General features: G+C 44.4%; 2 protein-coding genes across 2 annotated transcripts in view; one reads left to right on the top strand and one right to left on the bottom strand.

The window, feature by feature from the left end:
* LOC137419305 (acylglycerol kinase, mitochondrial-like) overlaps positions 1-17,675 on the bottom strand; it is a 97,297-nt gene extending 79,622 nt beyond the window's left edge. The window contains exons 1-3 of the mRNA XM_078780600.1: positions 17,589-17,675; positions 12,503-13,217; positions 11,870-11,959 (exon numbers count right to left, since the gene is read on the bottom strand). The gene's annotated coding sequence lies outside the window, so the exon portion shown is untranslated. The remainder of the gene's footprint in view (positions 1-11,869; positions 11,960-12,502; positions 13,218-17,588) is intronic.
* LOC137412251 (uncharacterized) lies at positions 8,975-10,674 on the top strand. Its single transcript, XM_068097498.2, has one exon. The coding sequence runs from the start codon at positions 9,117-9,119 to the stop codon at positions 10,245-10,247; it is 1,131 nt and encodes a 376-aa protein (XP_067953599.2). The 5' UTR covers positions 8,975-9,116; the 3' UTR covers positions 10,248-10,674.
* Positions 17,676-22,379: the final 4,704 nt, after the last annotated feature.

Genomic DNA, 22,379 nt, shown 5'->3' with positions numbered 1-22,379 from the left:
CCAGTAAAGCAAATACACGGGTAAGCATGAATTAAATCTAGGGCATGATATAATTTCCATGATGTTTACCTCTACACTCAATGGTGGAAGGAGGTAATGTTTTGATCCCAGCTTGTCTGTATGTCTGTTTGTCTGTTAGTCCACAAAATTCCAGACAAAGCTTGTAGTAGTGGTAGTTGTAGTGGTAGTGGTGATAACAGAAATTGTTATATAGAACTGAACTTATATTATTATTATATGCAGAAAATAACTTCATTTCTATATGCCCTGCAGTGGACAGGTTAATTGGTTTATGCACTGAAGGGGTCACCCTGGTGTGCACTGCTGTGTTCTGCCTCACTGAGTTGTTCAGGTATGATGTACTCAGCACAAGCTTCCGGTCGGCCCGGAGGTGGGGGTGCGGGGCCTGTCACGGAACGTCAAAACAAACGGCCTGCCGGGGCCGCCCAAAAGTCGGGCGTGAGGGGCGCGTCCACTAATGGAACGCCTCTCGCTTCCCAGATCGAGGGCCACGTGGTCAGGAGAACCTCGTCCCTTCCGGTCACACTTTGCCTATCGGCCGGCCTCGAAGACCGAAATTGTGACGGTGTCGCCCGAAAAATTTGAAATTACGAAATTTGAAAAAATTTGAAAAAAATAATTACGGAATTTCAAGTGGCCCAATATCTGAAAATGTTCGCAACATATTAATGTACATTTGTGCCAAATTTGGTGCTTGTATCACAAAATGCACAATTCTTTTGAATATTTGGGCTAAGCCGCCCCACTAGTCTAGTCAAATTTCTGGGAAACGTGAATTCATGAGGCATTTTTGAGTAAAAGCAAGCAAACCACTTTTTCTGGGGTAGTTTTTCGTGCTGAATACGAATCTGTTGTTTGCCAAGCCCAAAAATGCGTAATTAGGTCACTAATCAAGGTCAAAGGTCAATGAGTGCAAAATTCAAAATTTTTGAAAAAATGTTTTATTTTACATCACCTATCTGTACATTTCAATTATTTTACAGTATTTTGTCTGGTAAGGTTACTACAGCTTTTCACAATTATGAAAGTAAAGGGAATTGTGAAGGGAAAAAATCAGATTTGTGTGAATATATCCGTAATGAAGCAACTTTTCGTTTTTTGACATACTGTTTTAATTCACTTGAATTGTTGTCTTAAATACCATCAGTGAAGTGGTTTACCTGAGTCCTATATAATAGCAAGATTGTTTTCTACACTAAATGTCAATATTTGACTAATTAGCCACTTAATTAAGGCTAACGGTCACAAGGCGCAAAGTGCACTTACATGGCACAAGGCGCAAAATGCATTTCATGGCAAACATGTTTGGAGTGCAGGCAGTTGATCATTATCACATGTATTCTTAATTAATCCTGAATCAATTGCAGTCTGTCAGACTGATTGGCTGGAAGGAGGAGCCATCCAGGGGAATGCCAATTAGCTTAACTGTGTAAGCTCTGACCCCCCCCCCCCCCTACTTTGGCCTGTTTCGACATGGTGTTTCACTGGCATTGCACTTGCAGGCCTCAGTGCAGAACTGTTTCCCCCACTTCCGACAAGAGCAACTATCAGAACTGCAACCTTTCTTGCAACCACACTGAGTAAGTTCTCGGCATCCCTTTGGAATTGACGGTAAAGTTGTAAGAACCGGTGACAACTTGTCATCAACGAGTTTCCATCCACAATCAGTCGGCGGTGGCAGATCTGTCATTGGATTACTGGCCTCTCTCCAAATGAAACTTTGGTAGTTTGCACGCTCTATGTGGAACTTTGCTGCATCACTAGATGGAGGTAGGGTCTCCGTTGCATGGCATTTGTTGAACAGTTTAATGCGGGCTTGATTACAGTTCTCAGATGGTTCCTTGTAGATATGGCAAATGAACTTTTCAGCATCTTCTGTGACCTTCTTTGATGGTGTCGGAAACTGCTGTTGTTGGATCTTTTCAACTGCTGTTGGTATATCCAACGTTGACGTATTGGATGGTTTGATGTCTCCAAGACCGCTTTCAGCAGATGGCCCCCTCTGCCAGGCAGCTAACTGAGTAGCGTGAAATGTATTTTTGCCATCTAGGGTAGAGTCATTGATGTCAATATTGTCGCCAGAAAAATGCACAAATCGTCCCGAAACCAGGTTGCTGGTAACAACTGCCCCAGTTTCTTGATCAAGCGCTTTCAGAGTGTTTTCAGCCATGGCAGTGTCATACCTAAGAACCCGGTTATAGCTGATTATGTGCCCAGCATTATGGAATAGCTCAACTAATTTCTTTGATCGAGTTGACTGGTGCAGCGTCATACCCATTCCAACGTGTTTAGGCGGTGCCTTCTTGTCTCCACATACACCATAGACCATGTCTTGTCCAATGCTAAGGACCCTTGTCTTCTTCACCCAACCAGTTTCAGACATCTCACTTTCGTCAAACTCAGCATCGACACTACTTTGGCCTCCAAGCAAGATATTCACAAACATGAGTACAGATGGTGGTACACTTGCCAACTCTGCTTTTTCGCTTACATCGCAACCTTCGAATGCAGGATGTGACATGATATCACTGCGGAGTTGCAGAGCAACGTGCACTAAAGACAGAAAATGATCATCCTGTTGTCTAAATATGGGAATATAGTCTGCACTGTTCTGACCGCACACCATTTCTGAAAGAGGTATGTGACTGAAATGTCGTGGAAGAAGCAAAGTTTGTTTCTCTGAAGGCGCCAAATTTCTTAGCACAAGAAATTCATAAATGTCCCCAATGCAATTCGACAAAGTTTCTTTAAAAGTCCCCAGTCTACTAAGATACGATGTAGGAATTGTGCCGTCGCACTCACTGGCTAACTCTTTGTACCTCTCGAACACTGCAGATAGTTCAAATACGTGCCCTTTCTCAGCAGAGTGACGCAGCTCTTGACACAACCATGATATCGCCATGTCTGCTGATTTGCTTTCAGTTTCCGCCCTTTTGACATCCCTAAAGAATTTACTAAGACAGTTAACATGGTAACATGCCTCAGCTGAGATTAAATCATTCTCATTTGCAGTACGGACTAAGATGTTATGTACAAATTTAGCTTTTTCCGTAATTTCATTACTCATTTTGAAGGTTGTGACACGACTTGTCTTCTGCTTCTTGTCAAAGTTCTGGCAGAACATACACAATGTCCAGTTCATCTTGGTAGTACTACTGCGTAAAAACGGACATGCTTCAGCCGAAACACTCTTTCTTTCAGGATCTTTTTCGTTTTTCGATTGTTCCTTGGCTAGCTTAGCATTTATTTTCCCCTTGTGTGTGTATGCAGAGTAACATAGCTTATGCCATTTAAGTTTGGGGAGACTTTCTGGAGGCTCTGCAAAGAGAGTCGAAAGCCTGTCCACGGCTGATCGAAATTCATAGTGTCTAAGTTTGCATCGGAGCTCGGTCGCCTCTCTGATGGCAGCAATACCCTGGTTTGTCTGGTTGAAAATCGTATCTTTGACCTGGCTAGTTCCCTGACAAATGATACAAAGTTCAAACGACACATCCTCACGCTGTCGCTTGAGGCTGGCAATAGGTTCCATGGTTGGCCTGAGGGGAGAAACAGAAACCAAACTAAGCACCAGGCACGCATGTTCTGACCATGAAAACTACAACGTTGTATGATATACTGCAACAGCCCTTAAATGATCGAATAAGCGCAGGCAGTGTTGGCCCGGGTTTTAATCTTATTCTCAAAGACACAAAGTAAAGCTTCTTCAAGACAAAACATCTAACCGATATCACTAATTCATTAGTGGTAGATGCATTAGGCACTCATCGTCAATGCCCATGCCCTGCCTGTCTTTTTGCTACTGTTAGGTAAACGTACATGTATGTAGGCCTGCCTATGATGTGAGATGTCAAGCATACATTACACATTTGTATGTACATGTATCTCACCAAAGAAGAATGCATTCCTTTACTTTCATTTGATTTTATATTTCATTTTTTAACAATCTTAAAAAGACCCTTACCTGTACTCCTGAAATGTTTAATGCCTGATGCCTAGGGTACGAACTAGATGGCTTATGCTAGGCTATTAGATTCATTCTTCATCATTAAGGGTCTATTGAAGAACACCCTGCTCTGTCTGAATGGAAATGATTTGACAAACATGGCAAATGCATTGGGGTCAGAAAGATGAAGCCACTTTCACTGTTGAGTGAAAGGGATGGTTTCAAGTGCAAGTAACTGTTACGTCATTGCAAGACTTTCGCACTCATTGACCTTTGACCTATGTTGTTTACCGGTGACATTTAGATTCTGTCTTTATAAAATCTATCTCTAGACCATCAATAGGAGCATAAAAACTCTGCCCCATTGTGCATTTAGAGGTTAAACTGCAAGCAAATTACGCAAAAACTAATTGTCGCCCCTTACAGAGATAAAGGCAAATGAGCATAGATGTGTCCTCACGTTTTCCTTTAAAAATAAGATTTTGAAAAGCTTTAGCAACCTTACTAGACAAAATATTGTAAAATAATTGAAATGTACAGATAGGGGATGTAAAATAAAGCATTTTTTCAAAAAAATTGAATTTTGCACTCATTGACCTTTGACCTTGATTAGTGACCTAATTACGCATTTTTGGGCTTGGCAAACAACAGATTCATATTCAGCATGAAAAACTACCCCAGAAAAAGTGGTTTGTTTGCTTTTACTCAAAAATGCCTCAATCATTCTATAAAGGCACATTTTCAGATTTTTTGACTAGGCTACACTAGATGACGTTTTCCTTATGTCAGAGACAGAAGCTGACTTGCAGCTTGTTAAATCATTACAATGGAAATTGAATATAAATGTCGATAAAACTAAAGTTGTACACTATAGAAATATGGCAATACCACGTACAGAATTTGTTTTAAGTGTGTTAGACTATATGTCGGCTGGAAGTCCTACACCGGAATTGCTCTCGGCACCCTTTAAAAAATATTGGATATGCCCACACTCCTTTCTAAAAGTTATTAAAATTCAGAGAACGACAGCATTGGTTTGTCTTACTTATAATGTTAGCTCTTATATGCAGTTTTGGCTTGTAATATGCATTGCCATACCACTTTTAATATCACCACACAGCTCTTTTTCACGGCAATAGCTGAGTTTTTGACAAAACAAATATCACCTGTATGTAATAATAAGACTAAATATGTGTAGTAAATTTTTTTTTAGCAGGTTTAGAATATATCACCCCATATCGCGAATGTACATGTATATCTAATCCGACACACTTAGACACAAAATGGCGTCCAAATTTGAGTTGACACAACTCTCTATATACAGGGACTCTCACGGCACTCACGCTTACGTCATCATCTTCATCAGGGCGGAGCTTCGGGTGCACTGCCCTGACGCAGCCAGAAGGCGGCTCGCCATTGGTCATCATTGTTGACATGACCAAGCGGCACAAGCGCTCTTATTGGCCAGTCGAGCCACGTGAACGTGTCCCGTGAGTATTTGTACCGAGACCCGTGTGGTGAAGAGAGACGATCGAACGTATTATCGACTCGGAGAAACTTTCGTTCAAACTTTTGTGAGAGGTCTCTGTTTTGCCGGGACCGGCTTTTCTGTCTGCACTCCTCTGAACGGGACGCACCCCGCACCCTGCACTCTTCTGAACGGGACGCACCCCGCACCCTGCACTCCTCTGAACGGGACGCACCCCGCACCCTGCACTCTTCTGAACGGGACGCACCCCGCACCCTGCTGGTCCAAAGACAATTGAAGATCCTTGGTTCGTTTCCTTGCACCTGATTGTGTTTATTTATTGATTTATAAATCGTCTCTCCTCGTCCCGATCGATCTGTTCGTTCACGTTTCGTGTTCGTGTGATTTTTATTTAACAAATCCATATTTCATTACACTCTGATCCTCCAACGCGACGCTTTTTCCCAGAACAGTTTATCTTGGGGGATTAAGTTAACCATGATAACCGGTATGAGTTTCCCACGGACCGAATCAGGTCGATCCCCACACCGCTCTGACCACGTGACCGATCTCACTGAACACCAAGTTCCACCTCGAAGCTCCCTCCGTGTACCTTTTACCGCCAAACTGTTTAATCGGCTGCGTGATCAGGTGGGCGGTGTACAAACAACACCTGGCCTTTAGGAACCGGATTCGAACCTGACTTCAAAATAAAATTCCAAATTTCTGTACATGGTGTGCTAAGGTGGTTTGTTGTATTTAAAAGGGTTTTTGTTTATTTCGTGCATCGAGGAAATTAACAAGATGGTGGATCAACAAAAAAATGGCGGATAGGGCTTCCATGCTGGAACACGAGGTCGCGTAAGATTAAGTGGAAGAATGTTTGTGAATCACGCACCCACGTGTCATGGAATAGCCCCTCCCCCACCCACGTGTCATGGAATAGCCCCTCCCCACCCACGTGTCATGGAATAGCTCCTCCCCACCCACGTGTCATGGAATAGCCCCTCCCCCACCCACGTGTCATGGAATAGCCCCTCCCCACGGCGTCAGGAAGGATGGAGCACCAGGACAGCGCACTGTTTCCCAATATGGAGGGGTCGTTGGGATCATGCTCCCCATGTAATTGTACAGGGACCCGAGATAACGAGGTACTTCCTTCTCGTGCTGGGTTGTGTCCTATCAGCTTGAAGAACACTCACCAAGTGGCTTAAGCGCTCAAGCAAGCACTCCAACGGAACGGTTGATAAGGAACAGCTGGCTTGGTAAGCGATAACGAGCTAATTGGGAATGGAAGTGACAAGCAACACGAGTCCTTTATTCGTGATATAACTGGGTGTTTTGAAGCGCCACTTGTAATACACTCTCCAACCACCACCTGGTGCTGCACGCACATTTGCGAAGAATAAATTTCGTTGCCCCACTTTTGGAGCTCCTGGTGAGGGGAGGGGGCTAATTAAGTTGCTTCAACCTTTGCCACGTGACAGGTCGTATCCTTAGCTCGATTAGTTTATTGATATTGCAAAAGTAACAACCAAATACATCGACATCAGACAGACAGACACCACATTACGTATTTTAGTATGGTGACGGATTCACACTACTCACAGAGACCCACTGGGCCATTATTGCGTTTTGCACGGGGCCCCCATTTGATGAATGTCGCCATTATCTAACTGTTCAAAAACACTCTGGTGTCCGCACCGCAGCCACTCCTAATATGCACGGACCATTTTGGTGTTCACATGGTGATATTTCATGCTGCGTGATGTTTCCAATTTATATATTTACATTTTGGGGACTTTGTTGCTCGAAGCCATTAAATATGTTTCTCTGGTATCTGCCACATGAAGAGTTGGTGAGGTGCCACCGACACCGTGTCCAAATTCCTGCCCACACCCACATGGGGCATTGAATCAGCGGTGCAGTTGCACAAAAAGAGGAACAAATGAATGGAGTTGAGATTGATCCTTGATTTAGTAAGTTTCAACAGAAGGAGGTCGATGGTGGATTATGTATTCCTTGCAGAAACCTCGTGGGAGACACAAAGCACGGAAAGAGCAGAGGGTGCAAGACCACAAAGGAGGCAGTCGAAGACATCGACTACGATTGCGAAGTTAAAGACCCATCGACCAAGGGTGTCAACAAGTCACTTGAGCCAAGTCTCGGGTGTTTGAAGGCAAGTTTGACGATCATTCAATATTCCTTTCACATCGCCACAAAGGCAAAAACGATCGATCTTTCTTTTCAAAATTTTCAATTTCCACCCCCCCCCCCCCCCCGATGCAATTTTGTAATGTCTGTCTGCTCCAGTAATGGCCTTGTGTATTGTCTGTGCAATGCAATTTTGTGATTTCTGTCTGTTGAAAGAATGGCTTTGTCTTTTGAGTGTTTCATGCAATTTTGTATTGTCGGTGTGTCTGTCTCACTGTCCAGTGTCCAGTCCCCAAACAGCACAGAGCAAACCATCTCCAAGTAGCAAGCACCAGTTTTACCAATGGAAGCACAATTCTATTCAAACCATATCATCGACATTCGTGCTGAATCAGGGAAACTTGGCCCCATGCACGTTCCGACCCCAAAAAATGAATTTGTGACGATTTAAATGTCATTTGACGTGGATTATTCAAACCAACAATAATTGGAAATTATATCACGCCAACAATTGAAGTGAATAAGTTAGACGTTTCATTTCCTCCAATGTCCAGCACTCCTTCTTCTTCCACAGCGTCCTGCCACTCTTCCCCAATCCCCTTGCGTCCCGCCTACATCCTGATACGACGTATCATTTTAAAGTACGTAATAAACAAGTACAGATACATCAATTGGACACCGCCCCCATGCCAAATAAATAAATAAATATCCTTCAGCGCGGCATGGCCGGGGCACCTGAGGCGCCCAACGATACCGCCGTGCAGCTCACGGAGACTGTATTGGGAGGGAGAAGTGTGCAATATTTGAATGATTGATTGCATAATTAAAATCAATAAATAATGATCATAAAATGTTTTCTTAATCAATTGGCTCTTGGACACACACACAACCTTTCCAAGAACTTTCGTCCAAATCCATCCATAACTTTTTGAGATATCCTGCTATGTATCGTTTTTGGCCCTTTCTCCAAATGGTGAAGAATCACTTCAAAAATTATTATAGCGAGTTAAAATGCTTGTAGCTTACAAATTTGATCAATAAAATAATAATTAGCCACGATCAAGACCAGGTCAAGCACACCACGTCAACAACTTACTTCAAGCTCTATGAGCAAGTCTTGGGGCCTCTGAGAATCTCAAATTGATTGGTAAATGTCCTTTGATCACCTGGGAAATCATCAACTCTGCTGAGGTTTCATGAATGGAATATATTTTTCAAAAGCGATTCACACCGTGTAACGTATCATTGTTGTGGTGCACGGAGGTGGTGACATTTGAATGCTCGCTCGTTAAAAATGTTTTTTGGAATTCATTTTTAATACCCTAATTGTTTTCTCTCTGCTCTTTTTCCTTTATTTCTTCTTCAGTTTTATTTCAACATCACAAAGAACAAACTGGGAAGAAGTTGAATACATGCTCATTGTGTCGTGAGGATTTTGCACACTCGTCCACATTGAGACAAAATTGATGAAGAATCAGTACAATCGTTGTTAGGATTTTGTGTTTATCAGCATCAACTCAAAAGGATCAAATGGAGGTGCATACATCAAGTTGTGGGAGGACCGTGTTGCACCTGCTGAAACCCATAAATGAAGATAACATCCAACGGGGGAAGTCGTACAAGTGTTCTGTGTGTTCTAAGGTTTTTCGTCGTCCATCAAGCTTAACTAAACACAGACTAGTTCACATGGGGGACAGACTTTACAAGTGTTCTGTGTGTTCTGAAGATTTTCGCCAATTATCAACCTTAAATACACACAAACGCATTCATACGGGGGAGAAGCCGTACGAGTGTTCTTTGTGTTCTAAGGTTTTTCGTCAAACGACAACCTTAAATACTCACAAACTCATTCACACAGGGGAGAAGCCATACAAGTGTTCTGTGTGTTCTCGGGTTTTTCGTCATTCGACAACCTTAAATAATCACAAACACATTCACACGGGGGAGAAGCCGTACGAGTGTTCTTTGTGTTCTAAGGTTTTTCGTCAAACGACAACCTTAAATACTCACAAACTCATTCACACAGGGGAGAAGCCATACAAGTGTTCTGTGTGTTCTAAGGTTTTTCGTCAATCGACAACCTTAAATACTCACAAACTCATTCACACAGGGGAGAAGCCATACAAGTGTTCTGTGTGTTCTAAGGTTTTTCGTCGTTCATCAAACTTAAATACTCACAAACTCATTCACACGGGGGAGAAGCCATACAAGTGTTCTGTGTGTTCTCAGGTTTTTCATTGTTCATCAAACTTAAATAAACACAAACTCATTCACACGGGGGAGAAGCCGTTCAAGTGTTCTGTGTGTTCTCAGGTTTTTCGTTGTTCATCAAACTTAAATACTCACAAACTCATTCACACGGGGGAGAAGCCGTTCAAGTGTTCTGTGTGTTCTCAGGTTTTTCGTTGTTCATCAAACTTAAATACTCACAAACTCATTCACACGGGGGAGAAGCCGTACAAGTGTTCTGTGTGTTCTAAGGTTTTTCGTCGTTCATCAAACTTAAAGACTCACAAACTCATTCACACGGGGGAGAAGCCGTTCAAGTGTTCTGTGTGTTCTCAGGTTTTTCGTCGTTCATCATGTTTAAAAACACACAAACTCATTCACACAGGGGAGAAGACAGGGCACAACAGCAATAGTCACCGGAGGAAGCACTAGTTTCGAAACTTGGCATAACATGAGCTTTAAAGGTGATGGGATTAGTATTTTTATTTTATATTGGACGCACTCGCACACACAAACAGACTCCCACACAACGGAGGTGGATACTTTGAGACCTGGCAGGACTCCTGTCCATCTTCTGAAACACTCATATGGAGATACCATCCAAGGGGAGAATGCAAAACATTCTGTTGAGAAGCCAATTGATGTTTCTCAAGAGTCGTCTATGTTTTTTGCAAAGGTTGCTGTGGTTAGTTGTTGTGCTGGTGATGAATTGTTTTGTTTTCGTTTTGAATTGTTGATTGGCATTGGGAAGATTTATTGTGTTTTTAACTAGATTATTTTATTTTATTTTTATTTATTTATTACGAGTTGATCTTTTTTCTCTTTGAATCAGTGGGAAAAAAAGAAAGAATTGAAAATCCTCAAATATCTTCTCTGTCATCTTTTTTTTGAGGAATAATTTTTACCCTTGACACAGGAGAAGGTATCACATTTGTGTCTGCTTGTCGGTTTTTTTTCTCTGCACAGAATGTGAGTCGGTGCGTTACTAACACGAGTGAGGAACCCGTGCTCTGCACGGGTGGGAGGCCAGAAGCAAACAGACAATGCAGAAATGGTGAATGCTAAAGCATGAAACCAATCAATTCCACATTCCTGTGGCACCTTCAGTCGCACGTCAGACATGGACAGCAAGTTCGTGAAAGACTTCCATGAAAAACGTACCCGTTCGCAAACAAAAGGGTGCGTTCACGTCTCGAAACATCGATCGTGGGTCCATGGTGATTCTGCATATGGCGACCCGCGAATTTCACGTTTAGAAAGTAGAAACCATCACGGCATTTTGTCATTCACTTGAACTCAATATCTCTTTTTTCATTCCAAACAGCATAACTCTAATCACAAATTAAATAGCATTCATTTTCAAAAATAAACTTTTCACAACATTCGTGAGAACAAATATTTAAATCCTGATGTAAAGTTATGTACGGTTGGGTGAACACAATTACGAATTCAAAATCGTAATTGTATTCACTCAATTCCAATCATCAATTGATACTTTAACAAAACGATTAACGTTTAATGATTTAACATTACGATTGAAAGACGGTTGTATTGGGATATTATCAAACCCGCGCATGGCCGTAATATGTCCACTTCCGCATTCGCGGCAGGTTCATAATTCTCATCAAAATCTAAACAGTATTTGTGGAATTTCAATAAAAGCCACATCACTGTTCATATCGGTAAATATTATTCCATCGTGTTTGGAAAAATTGGAAAAACAATATAGCCTACTTTACTCCAGGGGGTCCCAGGATTACCCTCCCAAAATATCGTTGCGATCGATTCAGCCATTTTTGCGGTACCTGAGAACGGACGGACAGATGGATATTTGGTGAATTCTAGTAAGATTAGACCCCCATAACACCCCCCCCCTCCCCATACCCCAGAACACTTGTATATTGGTAATACGAGTATAATTTTATTTAATCATTGAAAGTTGTGACTGATACTACTCTCTGAAGGCCTTCGACAGCAACACTGACGGGTCACCAGCCGTAATCAAAAGCCCCTCCACCCCTCAGTACCAAGCTCTAAGAGGGTGCAAAACATACCTGATTAACTGAAGTTTCTTAGTTTTCTTAATGTTCTCCTCATCCTGGTTGGTGGTAAAGAGAAAAGTCTCACGTGGCAGAGAAATCTGTCTGTGACATCAATTCCACCCCATTATCAAATGGCATTTTTTAATATGATAATTGCCAAACTTCAGTAATTTTTGAAATATCCGATTGAAACTTACACAGCTTATTTGGGTGAATGTGTAATATATCGATGGAGGTGCAAAGCGCCCCTCCCTTTACACAAGGGATCGTTTCTCTGTATGCAACTTTAACACAGGGACTGAAAATTCGTTTCTCAACTTCTGGATGAAATTGGATGTAAATTTCAGAAGTAAATGCTTTGTACGTTGAGGTAATACGTTTCAAATTTCAACAACGTCCGTTTCTGCATTCTTGAGTTTTATTGAAAGAAAATCCTCAAATTCACGTTGGTGTCCATTCGTCCAAATTGTGTTGGTGTGGATATATCAATGGATGTACATTGAAACTAGCTGAAACTGGGAATATACATCGGGCAATACGTTTAATTCATGATTTTCAAAACAAATTCCACCTCATGCCATAGATTTTGCTTTAAAATTGAATACATATATACTGTTACGTTTGTGGGGTTAGGGGATAAAATACCACAGTGAAGATAGGATTGTGTAGTGTTACGTGCTCCTCCCTGACCCCCTGGTCACGGTGTACCTCCAAACCCCGAGAGGAGCCACTGCAGAAAAATGTGTTATTCCATGTCAAAATCAATATTGAAACCACACCAATGGTTATCAACAAACAAATAATGTATTAAAAATCACACAGGAATAACGGTTCAACAACAATAGTATTCAAAAGTACAATCAATATGTCCTATGATGGTACCATCAGTTTTGCAATATATAACTCACTGTGCTCCAAGTGAGTGCAACAAGATCCTTCCCCAATGTCTCTCATTCCCGGCCCCAAGACGAAGTTGATTCGCTCCAGCGATTGCTAGAACGATGTCCAAACAACCAGAATCCCGTGCGGATGGCCAGGGCAGTCACACAGCCGAAGCTGTACAAAGGCGCCCTCAAGGCGACTGGGAAATCCAAAGGCACCCTTCAGACGACCAAGAGATCACACCCTCGCGTATGGACGAATTAGCCTTCAAAAATCCGCATCACACACGCCCCAGATCGACGTCTGAATGCGGTGAGAATTGTCGAAAAGAAACGAAACCGCTAGCGAAGCACAAATCCTGCGTGAGTCAAAATGGCCGACGACCTGGTCTCGTGGCGCTGGAGTTGAGATTGATCCTTGATTTAGTAAGTTTCAACAGAAGGAGGTCGATGGTGGATTATGTGTGCCCTGCAGAAACCTCATGGGAGACACAAAGCACGGAAAGAGCAGAGGGTGCAAGACCACAAAGGAGGCGGTAGAAGACATCGATTCCGATTGCGAAGTTAAAGACGCATCGACCAAGGGTGTCAACAAGTCACTTGAACCAAGTCTCAAGTGTTTGAAGGCAAGTTTGACGATCATTCAATATTCCTTTCACATCGCCACAAAGGCAAAAACGATCGATCTTTCTTTACAAAATTTTCAATTTCCCCCCCCCCCCCCAATGCAATTTTGTAATGTCTGTCTGTCTGTCTGCTCCAATAATGGCTTGGGGATTGTCTGTGTAATGCAATTTTGTAATGTCTGTCTGTCTGCTCTAATAATGGCCTTGTGTATTGCCTGTGTAATGCAATTTTGTAATGTCTGTCTGTTAAACGACAGAAATCAAATGTGATTTCTGTCTGTCTTTTGAGTGTTTCATGCAATTTTGTATTGTCGCTGTGTCTGTTTGTCTCACTGTCCAGACTCGAAACAGCACAGAGCAAACCATGTCCATGTTGCAAGCACCAGTTTTACCAATGGAAGCACAACTCTATTCAAAACCATATCATCGACATTCGTGCTGAATCAGGGAAACTTGGTCCCTTGCACGTTCCGACCCCATAAAATGAATTTGTGACGATTTAAATGTCATTTGACATGGATTATTCAAACTTCATCAATAATTGGAAATTATATCACGCCAACAATTGAAGTGAATAAGTTAGACGTTTCATTTCCTCCAATGTCCAGCACTCCTTCTCTCTTCCACAGCGTCCTGCCACTCTTCCCCAATCCCCTTGCGTCCCGCCTACATCCTGATTCAACGTATCATTTTAAAGTACGTAATAAACAAGTACAGATACATCAATTGTACACCGCCCCCATGCCAAATAAATAAATATCCTTCAGCGCGGCATGGCCGGGGCACCTGAGGCGCCCAACGATACCGCCGTGCAGCTCACGGAGACTGTATTGGGAGGGAGAAGTGTGCAATAATTGAATGATTAATTGCATAATTAAAATCAATAAACAATGATCATAAAATGTTTTCTTAATCAATTGGCTCTTGGACACACACACAACCTTTCCAAGAAGTTTCGTCCAAATCCATCCATAACTTTTTGAGATATCCTGCTATGTATCGTTTTTGGCCTTTTCTCCCAATGGTGAAGAATCACTTCAAAAATTATTGTAGCGAGTTAAAATGCTTGTAGCTTACAAATTTGATCAATAAAATAATAATTAGGCACGATCAAGACCAGGTCAAGCACACCACGTCAACAACTTACTTCAAGCTCTATGAGCAAGTCTTGGGGCCTCTGAGAATCTCAAATTGATTGGTAAATGTCCTTTGATCACCTGGGAAATCATCAACTCTGCTGAGGTTTCATGAATGGAATATATTTTTCAAAAGCGATTCACACCGTGTAACGTATCATTGTTGTGCTGCATGGAGCTGGTGACATTTGAATGCTCGCTCGTTAAAAATGATTTTTGTAATTCATTTTTAATACCCTAATTGTTTTCTCTCTGCTGTTTTTCGTTTATTTCTTCTTCAGTTTTATTTCAACATCACAAAGAACAAACTGGGAAGAAGTTGAACACATGCTCATTGTGTCGTGAGGATTTTGCACACTCGTCCACATTGAGACAAAATTGATGAAGAATCAGCACAATCGTTGTTAGGATTTTGTGTTTATCAGCATCAAGTCAAAAGGATCAAATGGAGGTGCATACATCAAGTTGTGGGAGGACCATGTTGCACCTGCTGAAACCCGTAAATGAAGATAACATCCAACGGGGGAAGTCGTACAAGTGTTCTGTGTGTTCTGAAGATTTTCGCCAATTATCAACCTTAAATACACACAAACACAAACGCATTCACACGGGGGAGAAGCCGTACAAGTGTTCTGTGTGTTCTAAGGTTTTTTGTCGTTCATCATGTTTAAATACACACAAACTCATTCACACAGGGGAGAAGACGGGGCACAACAGCAAAAGTCATCGGAGGAAGCACTAGTTTCGAAACTTGGCTAACATTAGCTTTAAAGGTTATGGGATTAGTATTTTTATTTTATATTGGACGCACTCACACACACACAAACACACTCGCACACAATGGAGGTGGATACTTTGAGACCTGGCAGGACTCCTGTCCATCTTCTGAAACACTCATATGGAGATAACATCCAAGGGGAGAATGCAAAACATTCTGTTGAGAAGCCAATTGATGTGTTTCTCAAGAGTCGTCTGTTTCTTTCAAAGGTTGCTGTGGTTAGTTGTTGTGTTGGTGATGAATTGTTTTGTTTTCGTTTTGAATTGTTGAGTGGCATTGGGAAGATTTATTGTGTATTTAACCGGATTATTTTATTTTATTTATTTATTTCGAGTTGATCTTTATTCTCTTTGAATCAGTATTGGGAAAAAAAGAAAGAATTGAAAATCCCCAAATATCTTCTTTTTTTTTTTTTTGAGGAATAATTTTTACCCTTGACACAGGAGAAGTAATCACATTTGTGTCTGCTTGTCGGTTATTTTTGTCAGCACAGAATGTGAGTCGGTGCGTTACTAACACCAACGAGGAACCCATGCTCCGCATGGGTGGGAGGCCAGGAGCAAACAGACAATGCAGAAATGGCGAATGCTAAAGCATGAAACCAATAAATTCCACATTCCTGTGTCACCTTCAGTCGCATGTCAGACATGGACAGCAAGTTCGTGAAAGACTTCCATGAAAAACGTACCCGTTCGTAAACAAACCGGTACGTTCATGTGTAGAAACATCGATCGTGGGTCCGTGGCGAATCTGCATATGGCGACCCGCGAATTTCACGTTTAGAAAGTAGAAACCATCACGGCGTTTCGTCATTCACTTGAACTCAATATCTCTTTTTTCATTCCAAACAGCATAACTCTAATCACAAATTAAATAGCATTAATATAAAAAATAAGCTTTTCACAACATTCGTGACATAAACAAATATTTAAATCCTGATGTAAAGTTCCGTACGGTTGGGTGAACACAATTACGAATTCAAAATCGTAATTGTATTCACTCCATTCCAATCATCAATTCATACTTTAACAAAACGATTGACGTTTAACGATTTAACATTACGATTGAATGACGGTTGTATTGGTATATTATCAAACCCGCGCATGGCCGTAATATGTCCACCTCCGCATTCGCGGCAGGTTCATAATTCTCATCAAAATCTAAACAGTATTTGTGGAATTTCAATAAAAGCCACATCACTGTTCACATCAGTAAATACTAGGACGTGCCCGTACGTGGCGTACCCGTAACCGTACCCGTAACCGTACCGTACCCGGAACCGTACCCGTACCGTACCCGTACCCGTGACGTGCCCGTAATGAATATGTACAAAATATAAATATGTATGTACTACAATCGATCGTACCTTACAACAATCAACACAGATTGCAACGTCAAATAAATGAATACGCTCTCAAATGTGCCGTCCGAGGCAGCGTCTGCTCGCCACGTTCAGCGTCACTATGACTATCCGTAAGTCCGGAAGTGACGTCCTCATTTGACTGTCCGGAAGGTCGCATATCGCAGTTACGATGAATCGCAAATTAGTTTTAATTAGTTTTAAAACATAGTTTAACGCCAACATAGTTTGCCAACGTGAAATAAATGAATACGCTCTCAAATGTGCCGTCCGAGGCAGAGTCTGTTCGCCACGTTCGGCACACGTGATAGCTCACTGCTCTCTGATTGGCTGAATCGTTTTTTGGACATAGCTTGGTAACTACTTCTCCGATTAATATGAAACCTTGAAAAGGCACATCCTCGGGTCCCCAGCAATATACCTGGCAAGTTTCAAGTATATCGGACCCGTGGTTGTCGAGAAACAGCGGTCACAGACAAACACACAGACATACACACACACACACACACACACACACACACACACACACACACACACACACACACACACACACACACATTACTGGAATTATAGATAGATTATTCCATCGTGTTTGGAAAAATTGGAAAAACAATGTAGCCTATTTTATTCCAGGGGGTCCCAGGATTACCCACCCAAAATATTGTTGCGATCGATTCAGCCATTTTTGCGGTACCTGGGAACGGACGGACAGACGGACATTTGGTGAATTATAGTAAGATTAGACCCCCATAACACCGCCCCGCCCCCCGGTGGGGTAATACGGTAATACGGTAATATATTGGTAATACGAGTATAATTTTATTTAATCATTGAAAGTTGTGACATACTACTCTCTGAAGGCCTTCTGCAGCAACACTTGCGGGTCACCAGCCGTAATCAAAAGCCCCTCCACCCCTCAGTACCAAGCTCGAAGAGGGTGCAAAACATACCTGATTAACTGAAGTTTCTTAGTTTTCTTAATGTTTATCCTCATCTTGGTTGGTGGTAAAGAGAAAAGTCTCATGCGGCAGAGAAATCTGTCAATGACATCAATTCCACCTCATTATCAAATGGCATTTTAAAATATGATAATTGCCAAACTTCAGTAATTTTTGAAATATCCGATTGAAACTTACACAGCTTATTTGGGTGATTGTGTAATATATCAATGGAGGTGCAAAGCACCCCTCCCTTTACACAAGGGATCGTTTCTCTGTATGCAACTTTAACACAGGGAATGAAAATTCATTTCTCAGCTTCTGGATGAAATCGGATGTAAATTTCAGAAGTAAATGCTTTGTACGTTGAGGTAATACGTTCCAAATTTCAACAACGTCCGTTTCCACATTCTTGAGTTTTATTGAAAGAAAATCCTCAAATTCACGTTGGTGTCCATTCGGCCAAATTGTGTTGGTGCGGATATATCAAAGAATGTACATTGAAACTAGCTGAAACTTGGAATATACATCGGCCAATACGTCTAATTCATGGTTTTCAAAACAAATTCCACCTCATGCCATAGATTTTGCTTTAAAATTGAATACATATATACTGCTACGTTTGTGGGGTTAGGGGATGAAATACCACAGTGGAGATAGGATTGTGTAGTATTAGCATGGACCGCGGGCGAGTAGGGAGACATTTTGATGTATGAAGTAGGACACTGATCTTAAGACCAAAGCCTTCCAATGACTTCTCCATTTGTTTCATGCCTGTCATGTCTTTCACAACAAAAAATGAGAGGAAATGTTTACATGATTCAGAAGCCTCCCCATCTTGCACACGAACAAAGCGGATGATAACGGAAAGTTGGTCTTGGTGGCCGATACCTGGGGTGCAATCAAGCAACACCTAGTAGGACTTGTAAGTTAAAACACTTTAAAACAAGTATTTCACTTCTGATTTTGTTGACTAATAATCCGAGGAGCTCGTTTCTGAATATCGGCACTCGGATAGATATCTGGTACGTCCCTGGTGCGGTTGATGATCATCAAATACGCTCCTGCATGACTGGATCAAATCGAGCCATCAACTCCAACTGCCCTAGCAAATTACCATTGTTAGGCTCATGAAGGCCTTTCGATGACCCAAGGAATGCAGATTTCTCTCAGCTAAAAAATGAAAAACGCAATCAAACGCTCAAGGATGTTTCTCCAATGCTTTTTTCTCCAGGTCTATCAAACTCTGAAGCTTATTGAGAGTCTTTCCGGATTTTAACCTTGCATCCAATCCCTTCCACTTCTGCATGCAAGTTGTGTGGTGTGAGGTTTCATGTCGGGAGAATGTTTTTGACAAATCTTTCCAGGCTGAAAGACGATCACAGGTGAGATGCATGGTGCCATTTCCAAAAAGTTTACAACAGAAGCGGTGCACAGCGTCGGTCGCTATAGAATATATTATCCATGTGCGCTCAATTTGTTCACCATTTTTTAGCTTTCCATAATAATTTTCAGCTGAGAATCTATTCGCACCGTTTTTTGGAAAATCCTGCACTTTCACATGCTTTGGACCACACTTGACAATGGCAGAAATTGTCACCTGGTCCAGCACTTGAGGCCACTCTGAAGGGTCAGCCAAATTTTCAACAAAATCCACAGACTGCTCACCTCCAACTGATTCTTTCTTTGCCTGTCCAGGCATTTGTTCTTCCATTGAAAGTGTTGTGTCTTCATCCATGTTCCCAGAATCCCGATCTTGCTCCTGGTGCTGCAGCTGTGACGTTGAGTCAAATGTGCTGTGCTCCGCTCTGGGTGGTTTCATCAGAAAAATTTCAAGACAGCCTCTCAATTTTGTTTCTCCAACCTTCGACGCCTCTTGCTTTTTTCCTTTTTGCTGCTCCAGACTTGTAATGCCTCGGATCTCGGTTTCTGTGCCAATCACTGCTCATTATTCCCAGGATAGCTTATGTGAGCCTAATGCCGAGTATCTTAATAAAGAAGATTACACTGACACATCCTAAAGGGACTTCCGCAAGATGGAGGAAATGACGTAAAATCGAGTAAATAATTAATCGGAAAATTCATTACATTTACTTTGAGGTTGTTGGAAAGTTATTTAACAAGTAAAAAAACGTTTTTAAAAATGAAAAAAATGTAGGGATGATACTGGAAAAGCATCGGAACATGAAGGAATGATCGATTAATTGTTGGACAAAAATCTATGTCTGTTTAAACATAAAGATACAGGTTTCTATTTTAAAAGTCCGTCTTTCTTTCTGAATTGGATGAAGAAGATGTTTACTGTGTGGCAGCAGAAACCATTTATGATTTTAGAATAAAGCGTGACGGACACGGAAGGAGCACATAAACAACAACAGCTCTGCCACTAAAGGTCCGGGTTTTCGCGTGTTTCACTGTATTTTTCATCCTCATTAAGATTTACAGATCGATATACCATGTGGTTCTGAAGTGCAACATGATGTCTTAGATTAAACCCATCAGTGAAGTGATTGGCAGCCGTTTGGCATGCAGGATCGTGTCATTGGAAACGTCTATGTTGCCCATTTGTGGGAGGCCCCTATTTGTGGGTCGCCCTGATTTGCGGTAGGCCCATATTTGTAGGAGGCCCCTATTTGTGGGTCGCCCTGATTTGCGGTAGGCCCATATTTGTAGGAGGCCCCTATTTGTGGGAGGCTGAAGTGCGGTGCTATGCGCACGACTTGCTAGCCAAGAAGAGAAGCAACAACGCAGGTAACCAGAAAAGTCTTTATTTGCAAAGCTCAACTATAGCACTGAGGTGCTCGGGGCTGCGCGCCCCGTGTATATCCCGAGGCCACGCCTACCCCTCTGGCGTGTCCGACACCCTCTTGGTGCGCGGAATGATGACACCGTGCCAGCGCCATCGTGTCCGCCACACGCGCCCCCCCCCCCCCCCAGAATTCCCGCGCACCTGAAGGGTCAGTTTGCGGGGCAAACGGATGACCCGGCCGAAGCGCCCTCTGGCTGCTGGTGGCGTCTGGGATGCCCGGATGTCATCTGGGATGCCTCCGGCGGCACCTGGGATGGGTGCAGGACCGGGGGGCGGCCCCGCCGAGGGGGCCGAGCCACTGGCGGGGAGTGGTCCACGTCAGGTGGGCCGGCTTGAGGTGTTCCACGTCGAGGTGGGCCGGCTTGAAGCGGTCCATGGAAACGCGGTCAGGCGTACAGCCGATGTCGAGGGTGAAGTGTTTCGCCCCGGTCTCCAGCACGCGGAAGGGCCCGTCGTACGGGGGCCGCAGCGGTGTCCGGTGGGCGTCGTGGCGGATGAACACGTACTCCGCCGTGCGAAGCTCCGGGGCGACGTGCGTTGGCGGGCACCCGTGGTGCGCCGTCGGCACCAGGGCGAACCTCCGGGCAGTCTCCTGCAGTGCGGAGCGCGGCACTGTAGGGATGCCGCCGTAAGGACCATGGTGCCGTGGAGTCGGGGAGGAACTCGCCCGGCACCCGCAGTGGTTGTCCGAAGACCAACTCCGCCGCGGATGCGCGCAGGTCGTCCTTGGGCGCCGTCTGGACGCCCAGCAGGACCCAGGGGAGCCTGTCGACCCAGCCGCCGTCGCGGAGAGAGGCCCGGAGCGTGGCCTTCAAGGAGCGGTGGAAGCGCTCGCACAGGCCGTTGGCCTGAGGGTGGTAGGCCGTGGTGCGGTGTAGCTTGACGCCGAGCCCCCGCGCGACCGCCCTCCAGAGCTCCGAGGTGAACTGGGGGCCGCGGTCGGACGAGATGTCCGAGGGGGCGCCGAACCGGGCAACCCAGGTGGCGATGAACGCCTGCGTGACGTCCGCCGCCGTCGTCGCCGCCAAAGGCACGACCTCCGGCCACCAGGTGGTGCGGTCCACCATGGTGAGGACGTGGGTGAAACCCCGCGAGGGGGGCAGAGGTCACACCAAGTCCACGTGAACGTGGTCGAACCGACGTTCGGGCACCGTGAACGGGGCCAACGGGGCCTGGGTGTGGCGGTGCACCTTCGCGCGCTGGCATGCGAGGCATGTCCTGGTCCAATCGCGGACGGCCTTCCGGAGGCCATGCCAGACGAACTTGTCGGCGACCAACCTCTGGGAGGCCTTCGTACCCGGGTGGGATAGGCCGTGGATGGCGTCAAAAACCCGGCGCTGCCAGCCCGCGGGAACGATGGGGCGAGGCCGGCCGAGGGAGACGTCGCACAAGAGGGCCGTGCCTGTGCCGTCGAACGGCACCTCGGTGATGCGAAGGCCCATGACGGCGGTCCGCAAGGCCTGGACGTCAGGGTCGGCGGTCTGGTCCGCCGCCATCCGGGCGTAGTCGATCCCGAGGTGGACCGCGTGGGCGACGGACCGGGAAAGGCAATCCGCCACCGGGTTGTCCTTTCCCACGACGTGCCGGATGTCCGTCGTGTACTCGGACACGGCCGAGAGGTGATGCTGCTGCTGGGCCGACCATGGCTCGGCGGCCTTGGCCATCGCGAAAACCAGGGGTTTGTGGTCGACGAAGGCCGTGAACGAACGGCCCTCGAGCAGATGGCGGAAGTGCCGGACTGCCAGGTGGAGCCCGAGCAACTCGCGGTCAAAGGTGCTGTACCGGCGTTCGTGCGGGCGAAGCTGCCGGCTGAAAAACGCCAGCGGTTGCCAAGCACCACGCACCCATTGCTCATGTACCGCGCCCACCGCGTAGTCTGACGCGTCGGTGGTGAGGGCGATCGGTGCATCGGGCGCCGGGTGCGCGAGCATGGTGGCGTTAGCCAAGGCGAGCTTGGCGCCCGCGAACGCCGCGTCCATCTGCTCGGTCCAAAC

The sequence above is a fragment of the Myxine glutinosa genome, chromosome 1 (genome assembly GCF_964187855.1).
Source record: "Myxine glutinosa chromosome 1, kmMyxGlut1.1, whole genome shotgun sequence".
NCBI classification, from domain to species: domain Eukaryota; kingdom Metazoa; phylum Chordata; class Myxini; order Myxiniformes; family Myxinidae; genus Myxine; species Myxine glutinosa.
Note: the sequence above shows the minus strand (reverse complement) of the source record. Positions and strands in the feature narration are given on the sequence as shown.

Excerpts from the sequence above, each read along its gene's own strand:
- LOC137412251 (XM_068097498.2), top strand. The coding sequence starts at position 9,117 with ATGGAGGTGCATACATCAAGTTGTGGGAGGACCGTGTTGCACCTGCTG.